The following is a 23504-nucleotide window of genomic DNA, read 5'->3' on the forward strand; positions in this document are numbered from 1 at the left end:
AGGGCTTTGGACCAGCACTTGTCTTCCCTGGACACTCAGGCTGAGCATCCTGAGGGAGCCTGCACACCATGAAAGCTGCTGGACATGAGAGATTCTGGTGACACTTAAACTTTTGTATTTTAGAAGGTATGGCTAAATTCACAGCTCCTTTACCCGCATACAAAATGAAGCAGCTTCTTAGAAAAAGCATTGGGTTGCAGGTGAGCACCAGCAGCCAGGGCTCCTGAGAGCTGTTTGTGGAGGTTTCTGACAAGAGCAGGAGGCACCCACAGCAGCAAAAGGCACAAACAGCCCCATCCTCCCTCCCCAGCTGCACTTCCACACGGGCTTCCTGACAGCTGCGAAAAGATGTTCCCTTCTTGGGGTTTGCTGACAGGGTTTCCACACCAGAAACATTTCTGAGAGGAGGGTGGAGACTGTCTTAGAAGAAATTTTAAAAGGAAACAAACCCAAACAAGTAAACCTCCCCCAAAATTTAAAAAACAAGGAGGAAGGAAGTGCACACAACGTTCTGTGAGGAAATTTTGCAATGCTGCAACAGCCAAGGATTGGGCAGGGATCCTGTATGACCCAGGGAAGGGCTGCAGGGCTTGTTTTGTTGCCTTCAGAAAGTGGAAAGAAAGAAATAAGATGAGGATTGCTGTTAAGTCATTTTCTGTATAAGCAATTGTACAACAGGGCCTGGAGGCCTGCAGAAGGCATTGCCCATGCAGAGCTGACATTGACTTCACCCAGAGTAAAAACCATCTGCTTGCCAAGCCTGTCATTATGTAGCTTTGTATTACTGATTACTTCATCAAATTAGTCATCGGGTTTGTTTATGCAGTAGTGTTGAACTCAAATTCTTTATGAGATTTGTAGCTTCTAGTAAAAGATCTCACTTCCTTATAGCTTAATATTTGAAGCTCAACTGAAATATTTTCTTAACAATCTGGCTAGCTATAAATACTTATTAACATCTTAAAACTTCAACAGATTTTATACTTTTTTTAGAATTTTTTAGATTATATTGCTGCTAAAAACACACCCAGTGCCACATACATCCTTAGTCTCAGCTATATTATCACTTGCCCTATCTCTAGCAAATATGTGTCTCTTTGATATGGATCAGTGATCTCATTAATTCCTTTCCTAGAACAGTGCTGGAAAAACTACCCTAAAGGAGGAAGGTGGGGGTTGGTCTTTCCTCCCAAGCAGCAAGTGATAGGACAGCAGGAATCAGCCTCAAGTTGCACTGGAGGAGGTTTAGACGGGATATTAGGAAAAATTTCTTCATGGAAAAGGTTAGACATTGGTTCAGGTAGCCCTGGGAAGTGGTGGAGTCACCTGGAGGGATTTAAAGACATGGAGATGTGGCACTTGGGGACAGGGTTTAGTGCTGACTTGGCAGTGCTGGAGGAATGGTTGAACTTGATGCTCTTAGAGGACTTTTCCACCCTCAGTGATTCCCTGGTTCTGAACTGCAGGGCAGGATGGCTCCACCACACAACTCAGGGGAGAAAGTGCTGCTCACCTCAGCCACAGCTCAGGACAGCAGGACACAGCATCTGCCTGTGTCCCAAACTGCTGCTCACCTCAGCCACAGCTCAGGACAGCAGGACACAACATCTGCCTGTGTCCCAAACTGCTGCTCCCCACCCACTGCTCCTCTCTCTGCCTGTCATAGGATAAATGTAAGTGAAATAAGACAAAATTCTCCACAGAAACATGAGTAAAGATCAGCAGTGATAGCACAGTTTCCGTATTTAGAACTTCCTCAAGCCCTAGAGCCACTCCTCCATCTCCTTCAGAAGAATGATCTCTGTCATGTAACTGCACCAGCTCTCTTGCCCAGTATCCAGATAATGTTTTTTCTCACAATTCTGCTGTTTTCCTACCGTAAGCTAAGGACATGTTTCTTTCATATTACAAAAGCAGAAGCATTGCTTCTTGTCTGAAAGCTTTCTTCTTCTTCTCTTAGCTCCAATGTCTCAGCAGATACAGAAAACTACTGCAAATGGCAAAGGTAGGTTCTCTTGTTGATTTTGAGGTATGTGCTGAGATTGACTGTTAGCGAAAAAAAATGGGGGAGGAATTTTAAAATGTCCAAAAATTTCATGCCAAATTAAATCTTTTGCCTCTCTGTGCAGTGAGTCAGTTTAAAAGTTTCTATACAAAGTTAACCATCTCTTTGCTGACCTGTATGTAAAGTCAAAATTGCTTTAAGTTGTTAAAACATTTTTCCCCCCATGGAAATGTTGTAATTTATTTAGTCATGACTAGTTCAGTACCATTTTCTATGGAAAGACAGGTTTTTATTGCAAATTCATTTGTATAAGATCATGAAAGGTAACAAATTTGAGAGACCATCAAAGCCCTTACTGCTTCTATTCATATGTTCAATCTACTTACAGAAGGTTAGTTCTGTCTGTTAATAGACATCAACAAATCAAATATGGCTTTTGCTTTCAGGTCCACATGCTACCTCTCAACTAATGTATAAGGTTACTTTCTCCTACAATTAATACTCCACAATATTTGATTTAATCTTTTATACTTCTATTAATTTAATTGCTGCTGTAGTTCTAAAGTATTGCTGTTGGTTCATCTGAACACATCTGTGGGCTTTGTGTGGCTGTGCCTCTTTTGCATGAACACAGGCATTGTTCATCGTGTGTGAAGCTGCATTCTGGTTTTGAAAAGTTATTGAGTTGCCTGCTATCAGAGGTGGAAAAAGTATAATGGGCCATTTCAACACAAATAAGCAGAGCTGGGTTGCCTGTGGTGGTGTTCACAGGGGTCCCAGGACGAGGGAAGAGACGAGAATCTTGACTCCATGTTCAGAAGGCTGATTTGTTATTTTATTATATATATTACATTAAAACGATACTAAAAGAATAGAAGAAAGGATTTCATCAGAAGGCTTGCAAGCAATAGGAATGGAACTGGAATGATAACAAAAGCTTGTGACTCTCTGAGAGTCCGAGCCAGCTGACTGTGACTGGCCATTAATTAGAAACAACCAACATGGACCAATCACAGATGCACCTGCATTCCACAGCAGCAGATAATAATTGTTTTTCTTTTCCTCTGAGGCCTCTCAGCTTCTCAGGAGAAAAATCCTAGCAAAGGAATTTTTCATAAAATATCATGGCTACAGTTGTCAACATATTTTAGGACAAATCTGGGGCTCTCTTGGGTCATCGGCGCAGTCAACTCACTCAAAAGTTTTTTCTTTCCAGAGATGGTGTCCAATCCCAAGCTGGTACTGGTTCAGGGGACTTTGAACATGGTGACAAAGCAGAATGTGACCCTCTCCTGCTTCTCTGAGCCTGGATCTCCCCCTGTCAGATACACACTGTTCAAGCACAACCAGCAGGTATCTGCTTTAAACAGGTCAGACTTGAGCCCCGCACTGTTCACCCTGACCATCAGCTCTGCCAGTGATCTGGGGGAATACAAGTGCAAAGCTGAGTATAACAACTCCAGTGGTGGAAAATACAGCAACAGCCTCAACTTCACCCTCATAGGTACGTCTTGCTGGACACCCTCCCAGCTCTGCTTATTGCAGGGGCACACAGCCATCTCTCTTCTTGACTGAGGAGCTGAACTTTACTGCTGCTCTTACCTCAGGAGCTGGCAGTGCTCTCCCACCTGACCCCTCCATCCTCCATGCCCTTTTGCCAGTGTTTTCACTTCACTCCAAGTCTTGCCTGGAGCTTATCCTGTACTCTGATTGAGACTTCTCAGTTTTCTTTCTACAGAGCCTATCTCCAAACCAGTGCTGAGCTCACCCACCTCTCAGGCAAAGCAAGGCCAGAATGTGACCCTGTCCTGCTTCTCGGAGAGCGGATCCCTTCCCATCACCTATCTATTCTTCAAAGGAACACAAAACATTTCTCCCCAAAAGACAATGCAGAAGAGGGAAGCAGCTGTGATTTCTCTATTTATCAATTCCCTTAGTGACTTTGGAACCTATAAATGCAAAGCTAATAACAGTTTTCCCAATATTACAAAATACAGCAACGGTTTCAACTTTACATTAGCAGGTATGAATGAAAGGAGGTTACTACTGTTTAAACTGGGATCACACAAAATTCAGAATGTTGTAACTGTGCAACTGTTTAGCCAGATATTTTGATCCTGCAATGTGATGTTCAAAATATAATTTTTAATTTAAAAAATTAAGCTTTTAAAATTAATGCAAAACCATAGAATTCCCTGTATCCTAGATAGCAGCAGAAGTTGAAGTGACCATGGAGGATGCCTGTAAAAGACTCACTTTTACAAGAGACCCCTGGTCCACCTTGGAGAGTCTGGTTTCATTTTTCTCTCTGCTCCCATGAAAGAGCTTAACTGGCACCAGTAAGCTGCCTTCCTTCTGCTGGGGCACAGAGCCCTTGGGACTCTCATGAACATTACATTAACCCCAGTAATCTAAAAGCTGAAAGAAATTTCAAGTCTTGATTTCAATTTGCAGAAAATACTTAAAATATGAAACAACACTTCATTGCATAAACACCTTTTTTTTCTTCTTTTTGGCAGAAGAGAGAAGCCATTCTCAGCCCCTGATAATTTCTCTTGGGCTGATCCTGCTACTACTTATAATAGGATTTGCTCTGGCAATTCCATTTTTCCTAATTCCTTTGTATAAAGCAAGTGAGTTACTTGAATGTCTGTTTCTTTTTCCAAAGGTCATTTATGCTGTCAATATATTTGAGTGTGTAAAGATCGTATTTTCAGTAGAGTAACTCCTGGTATTTTATCACGCTGTGGAATCTCCTCTGAAGCAGCACCAGCAGCTTAACAAGGCTTTGACAAGGCCAAATCTCTGAGCTGTGTTTTAGATGAAAGATCTGGGGTGGGGGAGGCAAAGCAACAGCTAATGTAATACACAAAAACATTGGAAGGAACTTGACCTCACTGGAAAGGAAAATTATTAAAATGCCCTTGGTAAAAGAATAATTTTGATTGTGAAAATAATATTACCTGAGATCTCCAAATATTAAAAAATACATTGAAACTGTTTATTTCTAAGAAATATATATATATATATATAAATACACATACACCACGTGTTTTTCTTTTACAATTTGCAGAAAAATTTAAGTCTACCAGGCCCTCAATTGGCCTTACTTCAACAGTGAACGCAGAGGAGTCTGAAAATGAAGTCATATACTCAGAGATTGGTAAGTTCCTGTCACTCCCTGCAGTCAGGCAGACTGGAAGGGGACATCTGCTGGCCTTCCTGGCAGAGGCATTATCTGAAATCCCTCAGAATCCATACCTGGCATCATCTGACAGCCACACAGCCAAAACTGCAACTGGTTGAATGAACTGATGTTTTAATAAAAAGGGTGTAATGGCCATTTACTAACAGACAATAGTGAGCCATATGAAGCTGTAGCAAAATCAAACTTGCATAGCTCCTGCATTCTGTTCAAAACTGTTCAGTACTTTGGCTATTTATTCAATCCTTCTTAAGTTTGGCAAGATTCAAAATAAATTCAAACTGAAATTACGAAGTGACAACAAAGCAGCTGACCTATGTTAAGACATTTTAGAACTTGAATTGCAGAAAACACACAATAATGAAGACCTTACCTGACAGCCACAATGCTCTGAACATTTCTACATTTGCCTTGAATGTGAATGACTGTTTCCAAGGGGAATAAGAACCCATCTAAACAAACCAATAGCAAAGGCACTGTTTCCAATTTCTAAATATCCAAATGGAGTAATTATCTCCAAACAAACCTGCCTTCCTGTTCATGCAGTAGGTAGAGCTCTCACTGCCCTGCTGGGTCAGCTCAGTGCTGTGCTGCTGCTTATGCCAGGTCTCAGCCTGCAAGGACAGTGAGAAGAGCTCTGATAAGGCCCATGGATAACCATGATTTATATTCAGTATGGAATCTCACTGCTTTGTTTCAAAATTACAGAAAAAAATGGCTGATTCAAGTTGTTTGTAATTGAGTTAATTGATGTTCATCATCTTTAAACCAGAGCCTGTTAGACCAGAAGAAGAATACATCAACTTCTCCATTATTAGAAGAGAAGAGGAAAAAGGTGAAAACCTCATATCTGATGCACATAAATATGTTTTGAGGGGACTTTGCTGGGTGGAGGCAGGGCTTAAATACTTGCAGTTGCTTATGAAACTGCTTAGCTACTATGGAAAAACTAAAATAGCTTTAAAACTCTTTTGAGGAGGGGGGAAAAGAAAGAAAACTCCAACAAACCATCCTATGGCAAATTCAACAGCCTCACTGGGAAACCACACAGATGTTATTAGTAACCACATGGCTGATGTAATGTTAATTCTTCTGTGTATCTGTACCAAGAAAGCAGCTATGAATTATATTATTCTGGCTTTCAGCAGGGAAGGGGGCACATGCTACAGTCTATTCAAAGGTCCTCATCAGAGACTGAGTACCAGGTATGATTATAATTTTTCTGATTAACTTAATCACATACTTTTTAAGAATTTTTCAGCCCTCAAACATGCTAAGTTCCAGCAAGCTGCATACAAAGACAGTATATTTAGATCCCAATTTCCTGGCCTAATCAGTTTGTAGACAGGGTAGCTCACTTTTGAGGCAAAATCTCTGAGCCACAGTTATCTATGGACTTCAACTTATGAGAAAAAGCAAACAGATAAAACAGAATTCCATGTGAAGCTTTCACACAGATTTAAGTTCCTGATCATTTAAAAATTCTGCTAAAGTAGAAACTGGATTGTTTGCAGACATAAGACAATGGAAAGGCTTTTGACTAGTGTAACAAAAAAAGAAAAACCATCCCTCAGGAACTAGAGGATCTGTATTTGGCCTCTGTGTACCTGCAAGGATGGCAATTTCTCAGTTCAACAGTACTTCAGCTCTCAGAGTAGGGACAGGTTGCTAAAATTAATTTTGGGAATTTGACTTCAAATTAAATTCTGTATCCTGCTACCAGCTGCTTCTAAGATGTTGCTGTGTTGCTTTAATACTATTCCATAGCCAGCTTATTTAGAATTCCCTAAGTTCAGTAAGTCACACTATGCTAACATTGATTATATATAGCATAAATACTCTATACTGCAATTACTACTGCTGTTACAAATAACTCATTTATAGTTAAGTGGGCACCATGTTACCAGAAGAAGATTTTAAGGCAAGTTCTCGTGTTTCATGACACTGATGACTATCAGAGGCCACAGGCCTTGCTGAACTTTACACAGAGACTGAACAAGCTGTACAGGCACTGGAAATCTAGAGAAGATCAGAAACACACAGTTCTGTATCTCTGCAAACTCTTGTATCTGATTTTAACCACTCTGCTTAGTTACAGGAAAAATATGGTCACACATTAGTCTTTTTCCATCATTTTGTACACACAGATATTTTGTCATACTGGTTAAAAAATATTTATATCTGTTACTCTGTTACTCTTGGTAATATATTTCTGATTTTTTTGTGTTCATCAAGTGCAAGATGAAGTAGCTTACATGTTTAAGAACTGAAGCCATGTGACTAAAATACATTCCTACAAACAGTACAAAGATACCTGTTAATATTAAATCTATTCCTGCCGTTCCATCAAACATCAGTGGTGGTCCATGTAGCACTGGGAGACTTTGCTGACACCCAACATAAAAATTATAAAAGAACATGAATGCAGAGACAAGATACCAATGTTATTAAAATATTTAAGATTTGGAAGTCTCTTATATAAAATACCATTTTCCAGCAGAGATCACAATTGTGTCAGCAATACAGAGGAAAGCTGAATTTTTATTTTAGGATGGAGCACTTTCACTATGATATTAAAACCAAAGAGTTGAACAAGAATATGGCTAGCCTTGCTAATAAGGGACAAGTTTTTCTCTTCCCTTTTTCCAAGGCAACCTGGAAGACCCAGATTTGACAGAAAACAGATGCACCACCAAGTTTTAGCAGAACTGTTTGCAGAGAAACCACTGACTCCGTGACAACGATGAAACCAGTTCAGGCAAAGACGTCTAAGAAAATACTTTTATTCAACAAGTTTAAGTTTACACATTTTTGGCTGATGTAACATACTTAGTTAGGAAGTCCTTCAGCCTGGAAATGTGCATCATTTCCTTCATGGTGGTGTCTCTGCTTCTCAGCTGGACCACTCCATTCTCTAGAGTGCCATCACTTATCAAGACCATGAAGGGAATACTCATCTCATCATACCTGCAGAGAGAAGAATCCACCTGTTACTGGTTTTGGTGCATGGAGAAAAATGAGATAACATACATACAAATGACCATAAACTGTACATATTTAGTTTTGCTGTATTGCACTGTCTGGTGTGACATCTCCAGTTTTCTTGTTGCCATTCCTTGCTTTCCTGATTACATATCTTAAAATTAATTAGCTGCTTTATTATATAAAAAGAATCTTTTTTAGTAACCTATTAAAAGAGTATTTTTCTACAAGCAGAATTTATCTTTGTTTTACTGCACATGAACAAGAGGTTGCATTTATTTCCTCTCAGAAAAAAACACTCATCACTATGCTCAAGATGCTCTGACATGAGGAGCCATATGCCCCAATCCACTCCTGATCAACAAATCATAATGAAGCCCCCAAATGGAATAGGTGTTTTTATGTCCACAAACAGTTCCATCTCATCACTAATGGCAGTGGTTCCAGACCTGGAAGAACTGTCAAGTTCAACACAGTGGGTTTTTTGAAAGAGTGCTTAAGAATGAAACACAGAACCAGACCAGATTCAAAAATGGGGTGAGGGTGGGAAACAGCTCCAAGCTTACAATTCATCTGAAGAAATTTGTTTTCTACATGAGAGGTTTTAAAAAGGCATTTCACAGTTCCAGGGAAATAACAGTAACATGTGAAAGGCTTCTACTTCAATTAATTTAAAAAATTAGCTTTTCATAATAAAACTACTTGAATCCAAGTCTGCAGTTTGGGATCCACACCTTCACTCAGTAACTGCACTCAATGACTTCCTACTGAAAAAAGAATATTTACAGCAGTCAACAGAAAGTTATCTTTGACCTTCATAGTTTAATTTACAAAAGACTGTTTCTCCTTACTTTGTATAAAGATGTTCCAGAGACACGTGTGCAGTTTCCAGATAACCCGGCCATACAGAAATTCCATTTTCTGTCAGTTCATTGAACAATCCTTGACAAACCTGTGTTCATTTAAAAACTAAAGTTAAAAGACAGACTTTGAGAGCTGAGACTCTCTACAAAGAAACCATTAAAACTCTTAACAAGTGTGGCATTAACATTCCTAGCTGGTGTTTATTTGCTGGCTGAAATAATCTCAAATCAGAAAGCAGCCTGGCAGTTCTGTCTCAGTTCTGTTTAAAAACATGCCAGTGTAAGTTTCCTCCATTCCACAGGGACTTCATGACTGAATTAAATGAAAACTTTTAAAAAATCCTTCTGAACGTGTGACTCATGTATTAAGATCATTCTGAAAGATTAAGCTGAGAGGGATGGTGTTATTTATTTTCCTTAATTTTGCATGGAACAAGCATCAGCTGTAATGTACCAAAGACAATCTGTCCACACAAGGAACTGCCTGCAGTGAATTCCTTTGGCTGTGACCCACAAGCTGCAGAGCAGAAGCACCATGAACTCTGCACAACCTGGAATCTGCAGGAGTCAAAGCAGCAGCATGATTTTCCTCAACATAAACAGAGTCTGAACTGTAACACATTACATGGAGAGTCAATGCTCAAAATTAAAATTCTCTCTTAAAACATACCTGCCTCAGCTCTGTTGTGGGACCTTTTCCTACATCCAAGGCCACTTTAAGGGGTGCTAAGCAAGGATGAAGCTTAAGTACCTAATAAATTTACAAAAACCAACAGATTACTAAATGTAATTATCAAGCAATTCTAAACTAGGAAATACCAATTTTTTAAAAATTAAATTAAGGTTTTGAACATACAAAAATTTTCTTACAGCCCAAAGTCTTGAATTAGAAGCAAACTGTATTTTATGCAATGAGCACACAGCCCAGCTACATTCACATGGCAGAAATTACTCTATTTTGGCTAAGCTCCAGAAAAGAGATGAAGATTTGTTAGCAGAGTTCCATCATCTTGAATGGAGCCAGAGTGATGAGAGCCAGCCCAGCAGGCAGCTCCCATCCAGTCTACTGCCTGTTCTTCAAGCCCAAACAACTGCCTGGGTAACAGGACCTGACAGCCAGCACTCCAACTCCAGAAAACAGGGTAAAAGTGGGCAGGATGATGGTCCCTGGGGAGATGCCCCATTACCACCTGGGACCCACTTTCTCTACTCTTCTCAGCCACTTTCAAATGCTGCTGGAAAAGACAAATTGCTCTTTCCCACAATCTACAGCTACATTCCAATTTCTCTTAACCCCATCACTTGCATGGCCAAGATTCTACCTACTGATCAGAGAGAAGGGTAAAACAGGAAAAGGGGACCTCAGAATGAGGAAAAATTGCTCATGTAGCTGACAGGGACCACAGAAACTGTGCCATGGGGCCAGCCTGGTGCTGCCAGTGAGAGGGTTGAGTCTACACCTACTGGGAAGGGATCAGGATGGCCACGTGGAAAAGGAAACATTGCCATACTTGAATTTACCACATTGTCTAGGGGGGTTGTGCTTATTTACTGACATTGTCTACATGAAGTTACCTTTCTGTGAGAATTTTTCTTTGCTGTTAATGGATTCTCAACTACCTGTAGAGAATCAAAGAGATAAGCTAACACTCCTCGGTCCAGATCCCCATTCACAGACAGAACATGAGGGATGACATTCTTCCTTCCATCCCGGCCCTGAAGAGAAAAAACCCACACAGGAAAACATCAAAGATTGTCCCCCAAAGCTTTTTGCTTGCTTTAAATGTATAACGAGACACCGAACTCAAGCACTCATTTCATTTAAAATACAGAGATTTATTTAAAACATTACCAGCAATTTTAACAATGTATCTGTAACCAGGTAAGGCTGTAGCAATGGGGAAAGCAGGTCAGGGCAGGATGGGATTAGTTTTTTGCTCTGCCACTTTGATCATAAATTTAAATCTATGGCAAATACATTTGAAACTCGGCATATTCATTTGGAGGTTTGTAGATTACTTCCAAGTGACCATGAGTCCCCACATTCAGAGAAATCCCTATGTAACCCAGTTTTGTAGAAATAAACTGCAAAAGCAGGAAAGACAGGACTGTCAGGAGAAGGCTGCAATTTTCTAGTAAAATACAAAGTTACTCTGATTTTATCTATTCAGCCTAACTCCAAACATTGCCATTTATTAGATTTGTTCCTCTTCAACACATTCAGTGGAGACATTTCCCTCTGGTCCATCCCACCCTTTTCTATAAAGCTATTTTTATAACCCATTAATTTATAAAAACTTCTAAATACATGAAAGCGAACAAGCTACAGCAAGAAAGAAAACTCCTCACATTTACAGGCTCTTTTTGATGCAAACTGAACAATGCAAAACACGGTCTGAGTTTTTGTTTCCATTTACTCACAGATACAGGTAAAAGCTATGCCACTGACAACAGCTGTCTGTCAATAGGGCTCATTTCTAATTTTGAAGAATTCCTTGCAAAAAAAAAAAAAAAGTACCAAACACTATTTTATCACCTTTGAAAATAATGGTTTGACTGCAGAGTATAAACTTTACTGTTCTTGCAGCAAATGAGTAAAAGGCCAGCCACATGCTAAGCAAGTGGATAAGCAAAGAAACCATTTCTCTCACACATTACCATCTTGATCAGGAAAGATGTTTAATACAGTAAAGCTTACAAGTAATTTGGATCTCTCTCCTGGATGCAGCTCTAACAGTTCAGTATCACCGAGGTTCTTCAGTGTTTCTATTGTTTCTGTCCCCCAGGGAAAGCTATAATGTAACTTAAATCCTCTTCTGCCTTCCTCATCCTGAAAGTCACTGCTGCTGAAGTTAGACGGGCCTACAGCAAACTGCAAATAAGGAGTAAGAGGTGATCACTACTGCAAATCCCATAGTAACTACAAAACCCAAGTTTGCAATGCAAAATGAAATCTGGGTCATTTTAGTATCATTTTCTGATTTTCAGTAAAAGGCTTTTATCAGTTAAAGCCCAAATCTCCTGGTTGTTTTATGGCATTTTCATCTCACATCACTGACAAACACAAAACATTGTGTCTTTCTGCAAGTCACATTATAAACTAGTTATCAGGTTTGTCATCAACTTCAGTAGCTTCTACATTTCCACGAGAAATGCACCTAGAGCAGGCCAGCGATGTAAGGCCATAAAACCAACCAGGGTGACTATTCTCCCCAACGCATAAAGGAGCAGGCCAAGATTCCCCACGGATATGCTGCTGTTACCTTTCTCCACCACTGGAGCCTCTGGCGTAGCCAGTAATCCAGCCACTGTCCTGAAGTTCTGGGAGAACTAAACCAGGCAAGCAGAGACGTGGTCCTCTCGCCTATTCTTTAAACAACAGCAAGGGCAGCAAGTTAACACCTTGGGAAATAACAGGGGAAAAGCAAGAAAGAGCATTCAAAAATAATCCAAAAGTGAAACAGTTGATTTAGGTACGATAAGGGATTAACTCCTCTATTACTCTACCTTGTAAAGTTTTTGTTGCGCTGTTCATTTCCTGAAACAGTATGTTCACTTTCTGGAACAGAATGAAAGCACACTCCAATTTGCGCAAGGCCACAGGGCAGTCTTTTGTTCACCAGCTCTAAGCAGCTGACATATTGCGCAAGAACACCTATAAAAGACAAAGGCCACGGGAAAGTTTCTGATGTTTTAACTCTACCAAGAACAAATTAAGCACATATTATACACGTGTTGTTTGTACATACAGTCCCACTATCTTTACTAGTACTGATGCTTTGCAGACATGGGCTCAGCAGCCTGGTTCCTCTGAGCACGTTGATTTTAATGTGCTCTTCCCCGAATTACAGGGGGCGTATGCGCGGCCCACCTGTGCTGGTCAGGTCCTTGAAAAGCACACATATTCCCAGCCTACAGAAGGAACATTCCCACCGCACCAACGCAGCTGGGAAAATCCCTTAAATGCAGTTGCTTCACTCTGCAGGCCGAACAGAGCCGCCCGGGACCTACCGGGCACGAGGCTCTCCCGTAGAAGCCCCGCGGCCCCCAGTACTTCTTCCAGGGCTGAGCCGCCAGGGCTCTGCCCACAGCTCTGGAGGGCTTCGCGCAGAGTCTCCGGGTGCAGCAGCCGCAGCCCCTGCGCGTCCCGCAGAGCGCCGGGCGGGCCGTGGAGCGGAGCATCCACGGGGAACACCTGCTCCCGCACGGGCAGCGCCGAGTCCCACCACTGCGCCGCCAGGTTGGCGCGCAGCGCCGCGCCCAGCGGCCCGAAGCCAGGGTGGCGGCCGCTCAGGTAGGCGCTCCAGGGCAGCGGCCCCGCGCCGCCTCGCAGGAAGAGCCGCCGCCAGCACACCTCCAGCAGCTCCGCCCCGCCCGCCGCCTCGGAAGCACCGCCGCCCTCCGAGTACGGCCTCGCCGAGCACCTGGGCGGCTCCGGGACTCGCCACCGCCTCGGCTGTCCCAGGGCGGCGCGGCCGCACCAGCGGCAGCCTTGGCGGTAGCCTGCCGCCATCTTGCCGCTCCCTCACGGCGGGACTGGAAGGGGAGAGGGGGAAGTGTAGGGGAGTGGGGGGGGGGGGGGGGGGGGGGGGGGGGGGGTCGGGGCAGCCATTGCGCACGCGCAGCGCTCCGCGCGGGAAGCTGGGGGAAGGGGAGCGGTATGGCGGCCGCGCATGCGCAGTGGAGCCATCGCGGCCTGGCCGCGACCGCAGGTCGAAGGTCAGGGGACCGTCCGAGGTGAATTTTCTGTCCCCAGGCTGAATCTTCTCACCTTTTGTCACCGTAATGATGCCGTCAGATAACTTCTGCTAAAGGAATTGACGTCTTGGAGCTGAATTTTCTCGCCTTTTGTAAACATAACTGTTGCTGTTAGGTAACTTCTACAGTGGAAGTTGCTTAATAAAAGAACTCGTTTCAAGCATTGGGTAAGATCACATCACACAAATAAACATACACTGAGTAGGAGGAAAGCGTGCATTAGATAGGTGGGTTTGTGTACCTTTGTTGTAAAAAAGATGTAACGTTTTAGCCCTCCATGTTCTTGATAGGTGTAATCAAGCTTGAGCCCCGTCCGAATAACCAATGTCTCCTATAAACCAAACTCGCTTCAAGAGCTCCCAGCATCGGCAACAAGCCCGCACGTTCCGGGGTCACGGTCACGTCTGGCCTGCCCCTGTGCGACAGGGACGGCCAGAGCTCGCCAGCACCAGGGACTGGGAGGGGGACAATGGGACAGACCCTGCCCTCGCTGTCACCCGAACACGCTGCAGCTGCACGGGGACATTCCAGGGAAAACCCCCCTAGAGCCCACCGCGGGGCAGCAGCACGTCCTGGGCACATCAAAGCAGCAGGCAGAGCTCAGGCGGAGGCGGCACCGCGGAGCCGCTGCCAAGTGCGCGGGCGAGGCCCCGGCTCCCCGCGGCCACTGGGCTCGGCGCCGGCAGCGCAGTGGAAATTTCCATCGTCGCTGCAGCCCGAGGTAGCGGCGGGGCCGGGAGGCGGGGCCGCGGCAGGAGCCATTCCGCGAGCCGCGGCACGAAAGGCTCGGGCTGGGATAATCCCCGCGCCGGTTCGGGCGGCGCAGCCCCCTCCCCCGGGCCCGGCGCTGACAGCCGTCTTAGTAGGGCACTGGGTCAGCGGCAGGAGCTGCTACTCCCGCCTCAACGAGAACTGCAGGCAAGTTTAGCTCAAAGGCAGATTTACCATGAGCTCAATTCTGCCAGAGCAGCACTGGCAGCAATGTCAAAGCTGTTTAGAGCTCGCTTCTTTTTATTATTTTATGTGCAAATGTTTTATTTCCCCCCTCAGGTAACACTGCCCCACGCAAAGGGTCGTTTGGAAAGTTATAAAACAACCCTTTTTGAAAAGGAAACCTCTTTCTGCGGTTTAGATGTTACACCACTGTTAAAGACTCTCATATCTCAATTTTAATGCACAAGCTCTAAATGTACCATTTTTTTAATAGTAAAAAATGCCCCAACTTTACAAAACCAGCTTTCAATGCATTTTGTTTCAGGCCACTGACATGGAAACTTAAGCATTACGTCATACTTCAGTGATAAATAATCTACTTCCTTGTTTTTCACCCCTGGTGACGCTGAGCAGTGTTCCAAAACAAATGAGAGAAAGAGAGAAAAACCCCACCCCTACTCCCCCCCCCCCCCCAAAAAAAAAAAAAAAAAAAAAACACACCAAAAACAAACCAAAATACATTGCCACCTGCAGTTTTAGACTGCAGTGGGGTAGTTCCAAGCCTCCAGCTGGAGTTCTCAAAGCAGGAGTGAAGGATCACAAAATACTGTCAAGTAATAGAACTTCACAGAAAAGGAGGAAATATAAGAGGCAGATAAGGCTGCATTAGAGAACATCACAAGCTGAGTCTCAGAGGGAAACAAGGACAAGTAATCAAGGACTGAGCACAGACTAAGCAAAAAGATTTAAGTGCAAAACAAAGTTAACTCAGGTTCAAAACAACATAAAAAGAATCTTGTCGATTCAACCTTAGACACATTAAGTGTTGTTAAACTTAAAACTCATCGCTGTTACTGATAAAACAAGAGGGAGGAACTGAAAATTAGTATTAACTCGAATTTAAACACACCATGCTTGAAAGCATTAAGCACTTTAACCCCAGGATCAAGATTTATGCTGTTCCTTCACTCAGCATGGGCAGTGCTTTGAGATTAGAGAGTCATTTGCACATATTAAAAGTCGTTAAAAAAAAAGAATCCATGAGGACAATTGTCATGGATCAACAGCCCACTTCCCTCCCACCACCTCCATAAAGAAATCACTGCTCAATACCAGTTTAAGTATAACTTGAAGTTTTAATACTAAGATCTTCCCGTTTCTCTGAAGCTCAAAAGCCTGCATGCTAACTCACAACGCCTGGCAGCTGTGGGTACACAACACTCAAGCCTGGTCTGCACATATGCTCGTGTGAAGGCGACGGTTACGGTGCTGCAGAAGCTTCCTACGCTTGTAGCAGCTTGTTAGCAACACCACTACAGAGTTTTGATCTTTTCCAAGAACTGGCCCTATGCTAGTGAGACAAGGAAGAACACTGCTTCCAATACTTTTTTAGAAGCCAGCTTTAATTTTCTTCCCCATCAAAGCAGAGCCTGCCATGCTAAGCAATCTAGCCCAATCAAGGCAAGGCTGGTATTTGTATAAGCTTAAATGTTTAATCAGACACAGTTGAGAAACCTTTCTAGAATTTAATATAAAAACATTTGACATTTTTCATTAATGTAAAGTTGTGCACATGTTGAGAAAATTGTCATCTGAAAGAAAAATCGGTCTTCAAATATCTTTATTGGAAGGCCATGCACTGCCTTCTGTTACTGTATTTCAAATCACTGTACATTGACTTTGAAAACACTGTCTGCATTTTCTAGTACAAAAAACTAAAAATTGTTTCAGGAATGTAGAGAAATATTCAACTTAAATAGCGAAAAAGTGCACCATAATTACTGCTGCACTGCAGTCATTTCTGCATTTCCCATTTCTTAAATAACTATCCTGTTTTGATAACACACAATATAAAGAGCAATTATGAAAAACTGAGACATTTAAATACACTAAGTTATTGAGAATAACTTGTGGGCATGGGGTAACCTATCATAGGAGCAGCACCAGTGGCAGGGTAGGCATACTGCTGCTGGTTCATGCCGTTGTGCATGTTGGCAATGTTACTGCCGTACTGCTGCTCGTAGCCGTTCTGGTACGCTCCTGTGGGGTTACCGCCGGCCCTGAAGCCGGCCTGCATGCCTGCAGCTGCAAAGCCATTCCCAAAGGGAGTTCCATTGCTGAAACTCTGGGCGGTGTAAGCCCCGTTTTGGGTTTTTGCTCCGAAGTCTCTCTTGCCTAGCGCACCATAGGTTCTCTCAAAGTTCTCCCTCTCTCTAAAACTACTAAATCCACCCCTTTTGCCCGCAGAGTATCTGTCACGTCGGTCACCTCGGGAACGACCTAGTGAAAGAGACAACACAGTTATGTCTATTATAAAGGCTCTTCAGTTCAGTTAAGCAGCATTTATTTTCTGTCCCAACAATTCAAACCTACTATAAAAGCCTTCCAGGTGCTTGCTGGACTCCAGATAAAGCTGTCTCACTTTTGAGGAGTCGCACACTCTCCCCCGTAACACAAGTTGTGGCATCAAGGCAAGAAGTGACTTTTACCTTGCCAGGACACCTGGCTCCATCTCTTTTTCCAAGTCATAGGAGACAAAGCCACAAAACTGAGTCCAGTGTTTTATTTCAGGGCAAGTAAGAAATACCTCTTTGGCCTGCCCTAACCATAGGTGCACCACAGCATAGGCTGGGAGCATCTGGGTGCTGGTTTTTGCATTAATAAATACCTTCTGAGGTCACAGTAACCTGTAACTAAACCACCTTCCACATTTACTTTGAACAGAGTCTGAAGGTGGAATCTGAAGTTTCCATTTTGCTCAGAGAGAAAAGCTATGCACCAAGATCAAGAACAGCCCTTACCTGAACCTCTGTCTTCAACCAGCTGGAGCAATTTGGGGTTGATGGCTTGATTAGCCTCCCGAAGCACAGAGATGAGGTCATTTACTTGCTTAATATTGTTAGGAGTAAAGAATGTGTATGCTGTGCCTGTTTTGGTACTGCGGGCAGTTCGTCCAATTCGGTGGATATAGTCCTCTGAGGAGTTAGGGTAGTCATAATTGATGACAAATTTCACATCTTCCACATCTGTAAAGTGTTGCAGTGTGGCAAAAAGCGAGGTACAAAGTTTTGCACACCACAACAGCCAAATCGAAGATAAACATTAGACAAGAGTATTTTAAAGGGAATAATGGCTGCAAAGAACAGTGTTAGAATCATCCATTTCTGCAAGAGCATAGTGGAAGAGAAAAGTTACGCACACTCCGTCTGATCCCGTTCTCATCACCCACCCTGTGATCCAAAACCTTACCATAAGGAGTGTGCATTTGCTTGTCATTCCCAACTCAAGTGTCCCCTTTACAAATCATCAAGTGACATCTGAAAGCTTCTTGCAGTAGGGCCACTAAAGCTCACAGCAGCCTCTTCATGTGCTCATTTGAGGACCTTAGAGTAAAAACATACAAGGTCCTTCACATACACACTCATTAGAAGCTCAAAAAAAAGGGGCCACACTGCTCGTCTTGCCAAGACCTTTGAACTGCAGCTGCAAGAAAAACATACCTGTCCCCCCAAAGTCACCAAGTTGTTTTTATGCACTGTGTCTTGTCTAGGCAAGCGCTTCCAAGAAGCCAGGGTTCACTTGAGAATGGGTCTCTCTCTGGCAGGTCTCGACATGACGACTATGTATAGGTGGAGGAACTTCGACTTTCAAAGGCATTGAAAAGCCATTGCTTTCCTGCCCCACTTGTTAAAGTGAGAGGTGGACTTTTATTCTCAGATTTCATGTGCCAGTACTCACCAATTTGTACAAGGCTTAGTACATTTTAAAGCTGCTCTCTCCATTTCATGGTTGAAAAAAATTTCATAGAACATTGAAGTTTAAAATTATGTTCTTCAACATTTCAAAAAACTCACTGAAATTCAAAGACCCACAGATCACAGCAGACAGTATGCACAAAACTAACAGTACTGCACCATGGCAAATCATGCAAAGCATGGAGAGAAGAGAAATACCAGGGCAAAGTGAACTGTGAATGAAACTGCTTATTTCATGAGAGAACAGTTTATGGGGTAGTAGTTTAAAGGATGATCTTTGCCTTTTGAAGATTACTGGCACACAATGCTCTCAGCTTTCACCTCTCTATTTGACTGGAAGCAGCCAGCCGATCATTTCCACTAGTCCTCCATCCCCCTCGAGTCCTCCGATTGTCATGCCTAGGCCTTGCCACAAAGACTGCACCTTTATGTGAAGAAAACTTAGAAAAATGCAGAGGTTAAAGAAAGCAATAGACTTTCTTTAAAAGCTTTGGGCAACTGGCATTACAGAGTTTTACTAACCTAGACCTCTGGATGCAACATCTGTAGCAATCAGGATTGGTGCTTTTCCATGTTTGAATTCTGTAACACAAGAAGTTAATCAATTTTTTTCCTTGAACAGCACACATCAGATGCTTGCAGAAACTGCTGAAACACTCACCATTTAGAACCCAGTCCCGCTCCTGCTGACTTTTATCACCGTGAATACCCATCGCTGGCCACCTGAAAACACAGAACTTGACTGACCCAAGAACACTCCTTTGGTGGTTTCATTAGTCAAAGACTGGGCTACTGGCAAATTCCAGTCTGGGCATTGTAGCTGACAGCTGCTGTCACTGACTGTTTTGATTCTTAACTGTGGTGTCAAGAGCACAGACAAGACTATAGCTCAGTGAAGTTCCAGCTGCTACTCACCCATCTCTCCTCATTTTTCTGGTAAGATCATCACAACGCCTTTTGGTTTCCACAAAAACAATTGTTTTGTTTTCCTTCTCGCTCATGATTTCTTCCATCAAACGAATAAGCCTGTTTTTAAGAGATTATGGTTAGAGCTTCAACTGTTTCCTACCATACAAGTTTAAACTGATTTCTTGCCTGTAAGTTGCCTCAGACTGATGTCAAAAATCCATCAAAACAAGGCATTCACTCCACAGTTCATAAAGTAAAACTGACAGGAAACACTGAAATGCTTTGCCCCCAAGGCCTACTTACTTGTCATCTTTCTCTACATCATGACACACATCCACAATCTGAAGAATGTTGTGGTTTGCACTCAGTTCCAGTGCACCAATGTTGATGTGCACATATTCTTTTAAGAAATCTTCAGCCAGCTGCCTCACTTCCTTAGGCCATGTGGCACTCCACATCAGAGTCTGCCTGTCAGGCTAGAAAAAGATCAATGAAAGATCAGTATAGGGTTAAGTTAAATGTCCAACCAAAACTACCCAGGCTTGCACCGCCCTTCCTTTAACAAGGGTAGTGGCAGTAGTCTGTATCTGCTATAGTGATAAATGCATAAACCATTTATACTCACTCTTATCTGATCCACAATTTTTCTGATCTGAGGTTCAAATCCCATGTCAAGCATCCTGTCAGCTTCATCAAGGACAAGGTAAGTACACCTCCTTAGATTGGTCTTTCCAGCTTCTAGGAAGTCTATAAGTCTTCCAGGCGTTGCAATGCAGATTTCCACACCTAAAACCAAGCAGTCCCATCAGCTGAAGCAGTTTCCACATTGCCTCAGAGAGATGCACCAAGGCTGATCCATACCTCTTTCCAGGTCACGGATTTGTGGTCCCTTTGGAGCACCTCCATAAATACACGTGGACTTCAAACGACACGCTCTGCTGTACTCTGCAGCTACCTGCTGCACTTGTTGGGCCAGTTCACGGGTTGGTGCCAACACAAGACACTGGAAATAGGATGCCCATCATTAGTTCAATACCCACTGGAAGATCCTATTCTTGAGACTAATTCTGAGTGTGAAGTTCAGTGCCAGATTGACTGACATAGATTTAAGTAGCCAAACCAGCAAACCAAGTCACCTGGCATCTGAACTACCACCAAACAATGACCAAACATGTGAAAGCTACCTGAAAGTCAATAGCTCCCAGTGATAGCAATTTCCAAAACATAGCCCAAAATCAAACCCTGTTCTGTACTGTTTTCAGGACAATCCCATCAGAGTTAATAGAATCTGCTGGGGAAACTACCCCAACAGAGAATCACTTTATTCCAATAGAGAAACAGAATGCAGCTATGCACTCTTATAAGCATGACCAACTGAGACTGTAGAAAACAGGCCTCAGAAATAAAAATCCCCTTTAATTTAGGAATACTCACAATAGGTCCATCTCCTCGCTCCAGGAATGGCTGATGATTTATATGCACAATGGCAGGCAGTAAGTACTGTTTGGAAGAAAGAAAAATCTCATTATCATCTCTTCCTTGAAGTTGTTCACCCTGCACTAGACTACACCATACTGTCACTGCTGAAATCCAGCAGTATTTCAGGCTATAATCAAAACTTACCGAGAGTGTTTTCCCTGATCCAGTCTGTGCCACTCCAACCATATCCAATCCACTCAATGCAACAGGCCAACCTTGTGCTTGAATAGCAGTTGGTTCAGTGAAGTTCTGCCTCTGAATTACTTCCATAACATTTGCTTGAAGAAAAAATTTTAACATATAGATTCAGATGTTGCCCTCATCCAGTCTGAAGAACAACCAGTAAACTGGACTTCACTTACCAGGGAAGTTTGCTTCATAAAAGTTGATAATTGGTTTTGGACAGTTATGGCCTCTAACTGTGACCTCTTTGCTTGCTCTGTACTGTTCAACTTCTTGCTGCAAAACAAAACACCCATTATTGGAAATAAGCTCTGATACTGAAGTTGTACTTTAAGTTACCCCATCTGTGCCTGCTGGGCCCCATGACCCTCAACATGTTTGCACTTTCTGTTTGCTTTTGCTAGAGCCACATCAGGTACATACCGCAGTACGTCTAACTACATCCGGATGTTCTTGGTAGAAGTTCTTCTCAAATTTGGGCAGCTCATCCAAGTTCCATTTCTTTTTTGTAAGTTTCTCCCCAGGATTTCCAAATTTCTTCCCAGAGAGAGGTCCACCTCTACTTCCTCCAAAACGAGGGGCTCCAAACCTAGACAAAAAGAACACATCATAGAATGCAAAAGAAACATTTTAGTCCTTTTCCTGAACAACTGCACCACAATCTCTGCAGTCCGACCATTACTTTACAATTCAGTTGTACAAATTCTACCTATTGAAGTTTCAGGGCACTAGAACTTTAAAAAACATACTTTAAGCTGCAGATGCCATGATCTGCTTGCCCACAATTCTTATTTACAAGCCAAGACAACGTGTCTTTCCCACTTCCATACAATGCAATCGAACAGCAAGTTACAACAAGCGTTAAAACCTTGGCACTACCCCGTGATCAAAATGGTTTCCCGTCCCAGTGACACTCCTACTGCTGAAAGCAGGCAGGGGCAGTTACGAAACCTCGAGATAACTTTCCTGTAAATTGTTCTTTTGCATGTACCAAAAAACAGAATTCTTTTAACACCGGTGTTTTACGAGGCCATGCGCTTTATTAGCAAAATTTTAAGTGCGGTCCCTCCGCTCGGAGAAGGCTGATCTCGAAAGCCCCGAGGCGCAGCTCGGTGCCGCGCTGAGCCGCGCGCTGGATCCGACCACAGCGCTCCCTCCCCCGCCCCGATCACTTCCCAATTTCGGCCGGGCGAGCACTGGGAACGATCCTTCCCAGCACAACACAGCGCTTTCCGAGCGACCGCTGCTTCCTGCCAGCGCTGTTTCCTTTGTCTCTCATTTCTGTCTACGCCACATTTTCCAGCCGCTGCCATTTTAGAGCCGGGGCTGGGCGGGGGGGAGGAGGAGGAGGAACAAAGGCAGCAGCAGCATAGCCGGCATTTTGATTCCCCTCAGCCACCGCATGGCGGGGCCGGCCATTAACATCCGCTTACACAACACAAAGCGGAGCCGGCCGGCTCCTGCCGGCCACAGCCCGAGCCTTGGGAGGGGGAAGGGAGGGAACCGCCCTGCCGAGAGCTCCCCAACGCTTCGGTACTGCCAACCCACTGACCCACAAACCTCCAGCCCGCCCGCCGCGCTCAGCGGGGTAATCGGGCTCTGCAGGGACCGTCTGTGCTGGGGGGGGCGGCCCCAGGGGGTTGGGGCGAGTCTCTTCCTTCCCAACAGAAAAAAAAAAAAAAAAAATTAAAAAAAAAAAAATTCCCCCGCGCTATTCTCAGCGATAGCACACCCACGGCGGGGGGGTTCTGAGGCGAAGAAACCGACGGTCGTCCACTATCGGTGGCCTAAAAAAGCCCAATACCAACCCACGGCCACCCCTCGCGGCAGGAGCGCTGATGGAAGGGCTCAGGGCCCAACCCCCGCCCCGCCGCCATCTTAAAACGTCTGAAAAACAACCCCGAGAGCCCCACGGGCAGGCTCAGAGTCCGGACGCTGGCGGCGGCTGGCGCCGGCCGTGCCCCCGGACTCACCCTCTATCCCTGTCGCTGGAATACCCGGGCATAGCGATGGTGGCGGTGGGCGAGGCGACTCCGGTCACTTAGAGCGGGTGGCGAAGGGTCGAACAAGATCCGGCGCCGTTGGCGGGGGCCGCTCACTGTGGGCGCCCGGCCGCGCGGACGCCGGTTATATACGGGGCAGCGGGGGCTGCCGGGAGCTGGCGCGTGACGCACGCGCGAGCCCCACCCCCGCCGTTATGTAAGCGGCCCGAGCAGGCCTGAGGCCCCGCCCCCTTCCGCGAGGGCGTGGCCGCGGCTCGCCCGGCAGATCGGCTTTGAGCTCGCGGCCGGAAGTGCCCCCCCCGCCCGCCCGCGCCTGCGCGGGGCCGCTGCGGGCGGGAGCCTCGTTCTCGCTGAGGGCACCCCGGCCTGAGGGGGACGGAAATGGAGAATTTTCTCTTCCAGCCTCCGTAAGTGCAGGGTTTCGGCTGC

General features: G+C 44.3%; 3 protein-coding genes across 11 annotated transcripts; 1 reads left to right on the forward strand and 2 right to left on the reverse strand.

Moving 5' to 3' along the window:
• Positions 1 to 1745: 1745 nt before the first annotated feature.
• On the forward strand, positions 1746 to 8428 carry MILR1 (mast cell immunoglobulin like receptor 1). Of its 7 annotated transcripts, none has more exons than XM_059864065.1 (9): positions 1747 to 1878; positions 1961 to 2005; positions 3222 to 3509; positions 3744 to 4028; positions 4525 to 4638; positions 5079 to 5168; positions 5983 to 6045; positions 6356 to 6415; positions 7861 to 8428. In XM_059864065.1, the coding sequence occupies exons 1-8, from the start codon at positions 1845 to 1847 to the stop codon at positions 6406 to 6408; spliced, it is 972 nt and encodes a 323-aa protein (XP_059720048.1). In that variant the 5' UTR covers positions 1747 to 1844; the 3' UTR covers positions 6409 to 6415; positions 7861 to 8428. The 7 variants fall into 7 exon arrangements, 6 of the variants coding, with proteins under 6 accessions (XP_059720052.1, XP_059720048.1, XP_059720049.1 ...); XM_059864066.1 differs by having other exon boundaries at positions 6359 to 6415; XR_009488880.1 differs by having other exon boundaries at positions 5983 to 6415.
• On the reverse strand, positions 7978 to 13617 carry POLG2 (DNA polymerase gamma 2, accessory subunit). 2 transcript variants are annotated; one of them, XM_059864059.1, is made up of 8 exons: positions 13067 to 13608; positions 12563 to 12710; positions 12319 to 12424; positions 11754 to 11927; positions 10631 to 10771; positions 9726 to 9806; positions 9044 to 9144; positions 7978 to 8177 (listed from the first exon to the last, which is right to left on the reverse strand). In XM_059864059.1, the coding sequence occupies exons 1-8, from the start codon at positions 13566 to 13568 to the stop codon at positions 8012 to 8014; spliced, it is 1419 nt and encodes a 472-aa protein (XP_059720042.1). In that variant the 5' UTR covers positions 13569 to 13608; the 3' UTR covers positions 7978 to 8011. The 2 variants fall into 2 exon arrangements, with proteins under 2 accessions (XP_059720042.1, XP_059720043.1); XM_059864060.1 differs by lacking the exon at positions 11754 to 11927 and having other exon boundaries at positions 13067 to 13617.
• Positions 13618 to 15862: 2245 nt separating this feature from the next.
• On the reverse strand, positions 15863 to 23216 carry DDX5 (DEAD-box helicase 5). 2 transcript variants are annotated; one of them, XM_059864053.1, is made up of 13 exons: positions 23070 to 23216; positions 21496 to 21661; positions 21252 to 21348; positions 21034 to 21167; positions 20845 to 20910; positions 20272 to 20413; positions 20036 to 20196; positions 19714 to 19886; positions 19417 to 19527; positions 19163 to 19224; positions 19024 to 19083; positions 17548 to 17772; positions 15863 to 17026 (listed from the first exon to the last, which is right to left on the reverse strand). In XM_059864053.1, exons 1-13 carry the CDS (start codon positions 23075 to 23077, stop codon positions 16641 to 16643), a joined length of 1791 nt encoding a protein of 596 aa, XP_059720036.1. In that variant the 5' UTR covers positions 23078 to 23216; the 3' UTR covers positions 15863 to 16640. The 2 variants fall into 2 exon arrangements, with proteins under 2 accessions (XP_059720036.1, XP_059720035.1); XM_059864052.1 differs by having other exon boundaries at positions 23046 to 23203.
• Between the last annotated feature and the right edge of the window lie 288 nt (positions 23217 to 23504).

Source organism: Haemorhous mexicanus, chromosome 20 (genome assembly GCF_027477595.1).
Source record: "Haemorhous mexicanus isolate bHaeMex1 chromosome 20, bHaeMex1.pri, whole genome shotgun sequence".
In the NCBI taxonomy this organism is placed as follows: domain Eukaryota; kingdom Metazoa; phylum Chordata; class Aves; order Passeriformes; family Fringillidae; genus Haemorhous; species Haemorhous mexicanus.

Bases quoted from the DNA above. Each gene is read 5' to 3' on its own strand.
- DDX5 (XM_059864052.1), bottom strand. From the start codon at position 23,077: ATGCCCGGGTATTCCAGCGACAGGGATAGAGG. The intron at 19,887-20,035 runs GTGAGTATAAAT...ATCTTTTTCTAG, and splicing joins AAATTGTGGATCAGATAAGA to CCTGACAGGCAGACTCTGAT. The intron at 19,084-19,162 runs GTGAGTGTTTCA...CTTGTGTTACAG, and splicing joins GCGGGACTGGGTTCTAAATG to AATTCAAACATGGAAAAGCA.
- MILR1 (XM_059864064.1), top strand. From the start codon at position 1,845: ATGTTTTTTCTCACAATTCTGCTGTTTTCCTACC. The intron at 1,879-1,960 runs GTAAGCTAAGGA...TTCTTCTCTTAG, and splicing joins AATTCTGCTGTTTTCCTACC to CTCCAATGTCTCAGCAGATA. The intron at 3,510-3,743 runs GTACGTCTTGCT...TTCTTTCTACAG, and splicing joins CCTCAACTTCACCCTCATAG to AGCCTATCTCCAAACCAGTG.
- POLG2 (XM_059864059.1), bottom strand. From the start codon at position 13,568: ATGGCGGCAGGCTACCGCCAAGGCTGCCGCTGGTGCGGCCGCGCCGCC. The intron at 12,711-13,066 runs GTAGGTCCCGGG...TGTCTTTTATAG, and splicing joins ACGGGAGAGCCTCGTGCCCG to GTGTTCTTGCGCAATATGTC. The intron at 8,178-9,043 runs GTAAGGAGAAAC...TTCTCTCTGCAG, and splicing joins CTGGAACATCTTTATACAAA to GTATGATGAGATGAGTATTC.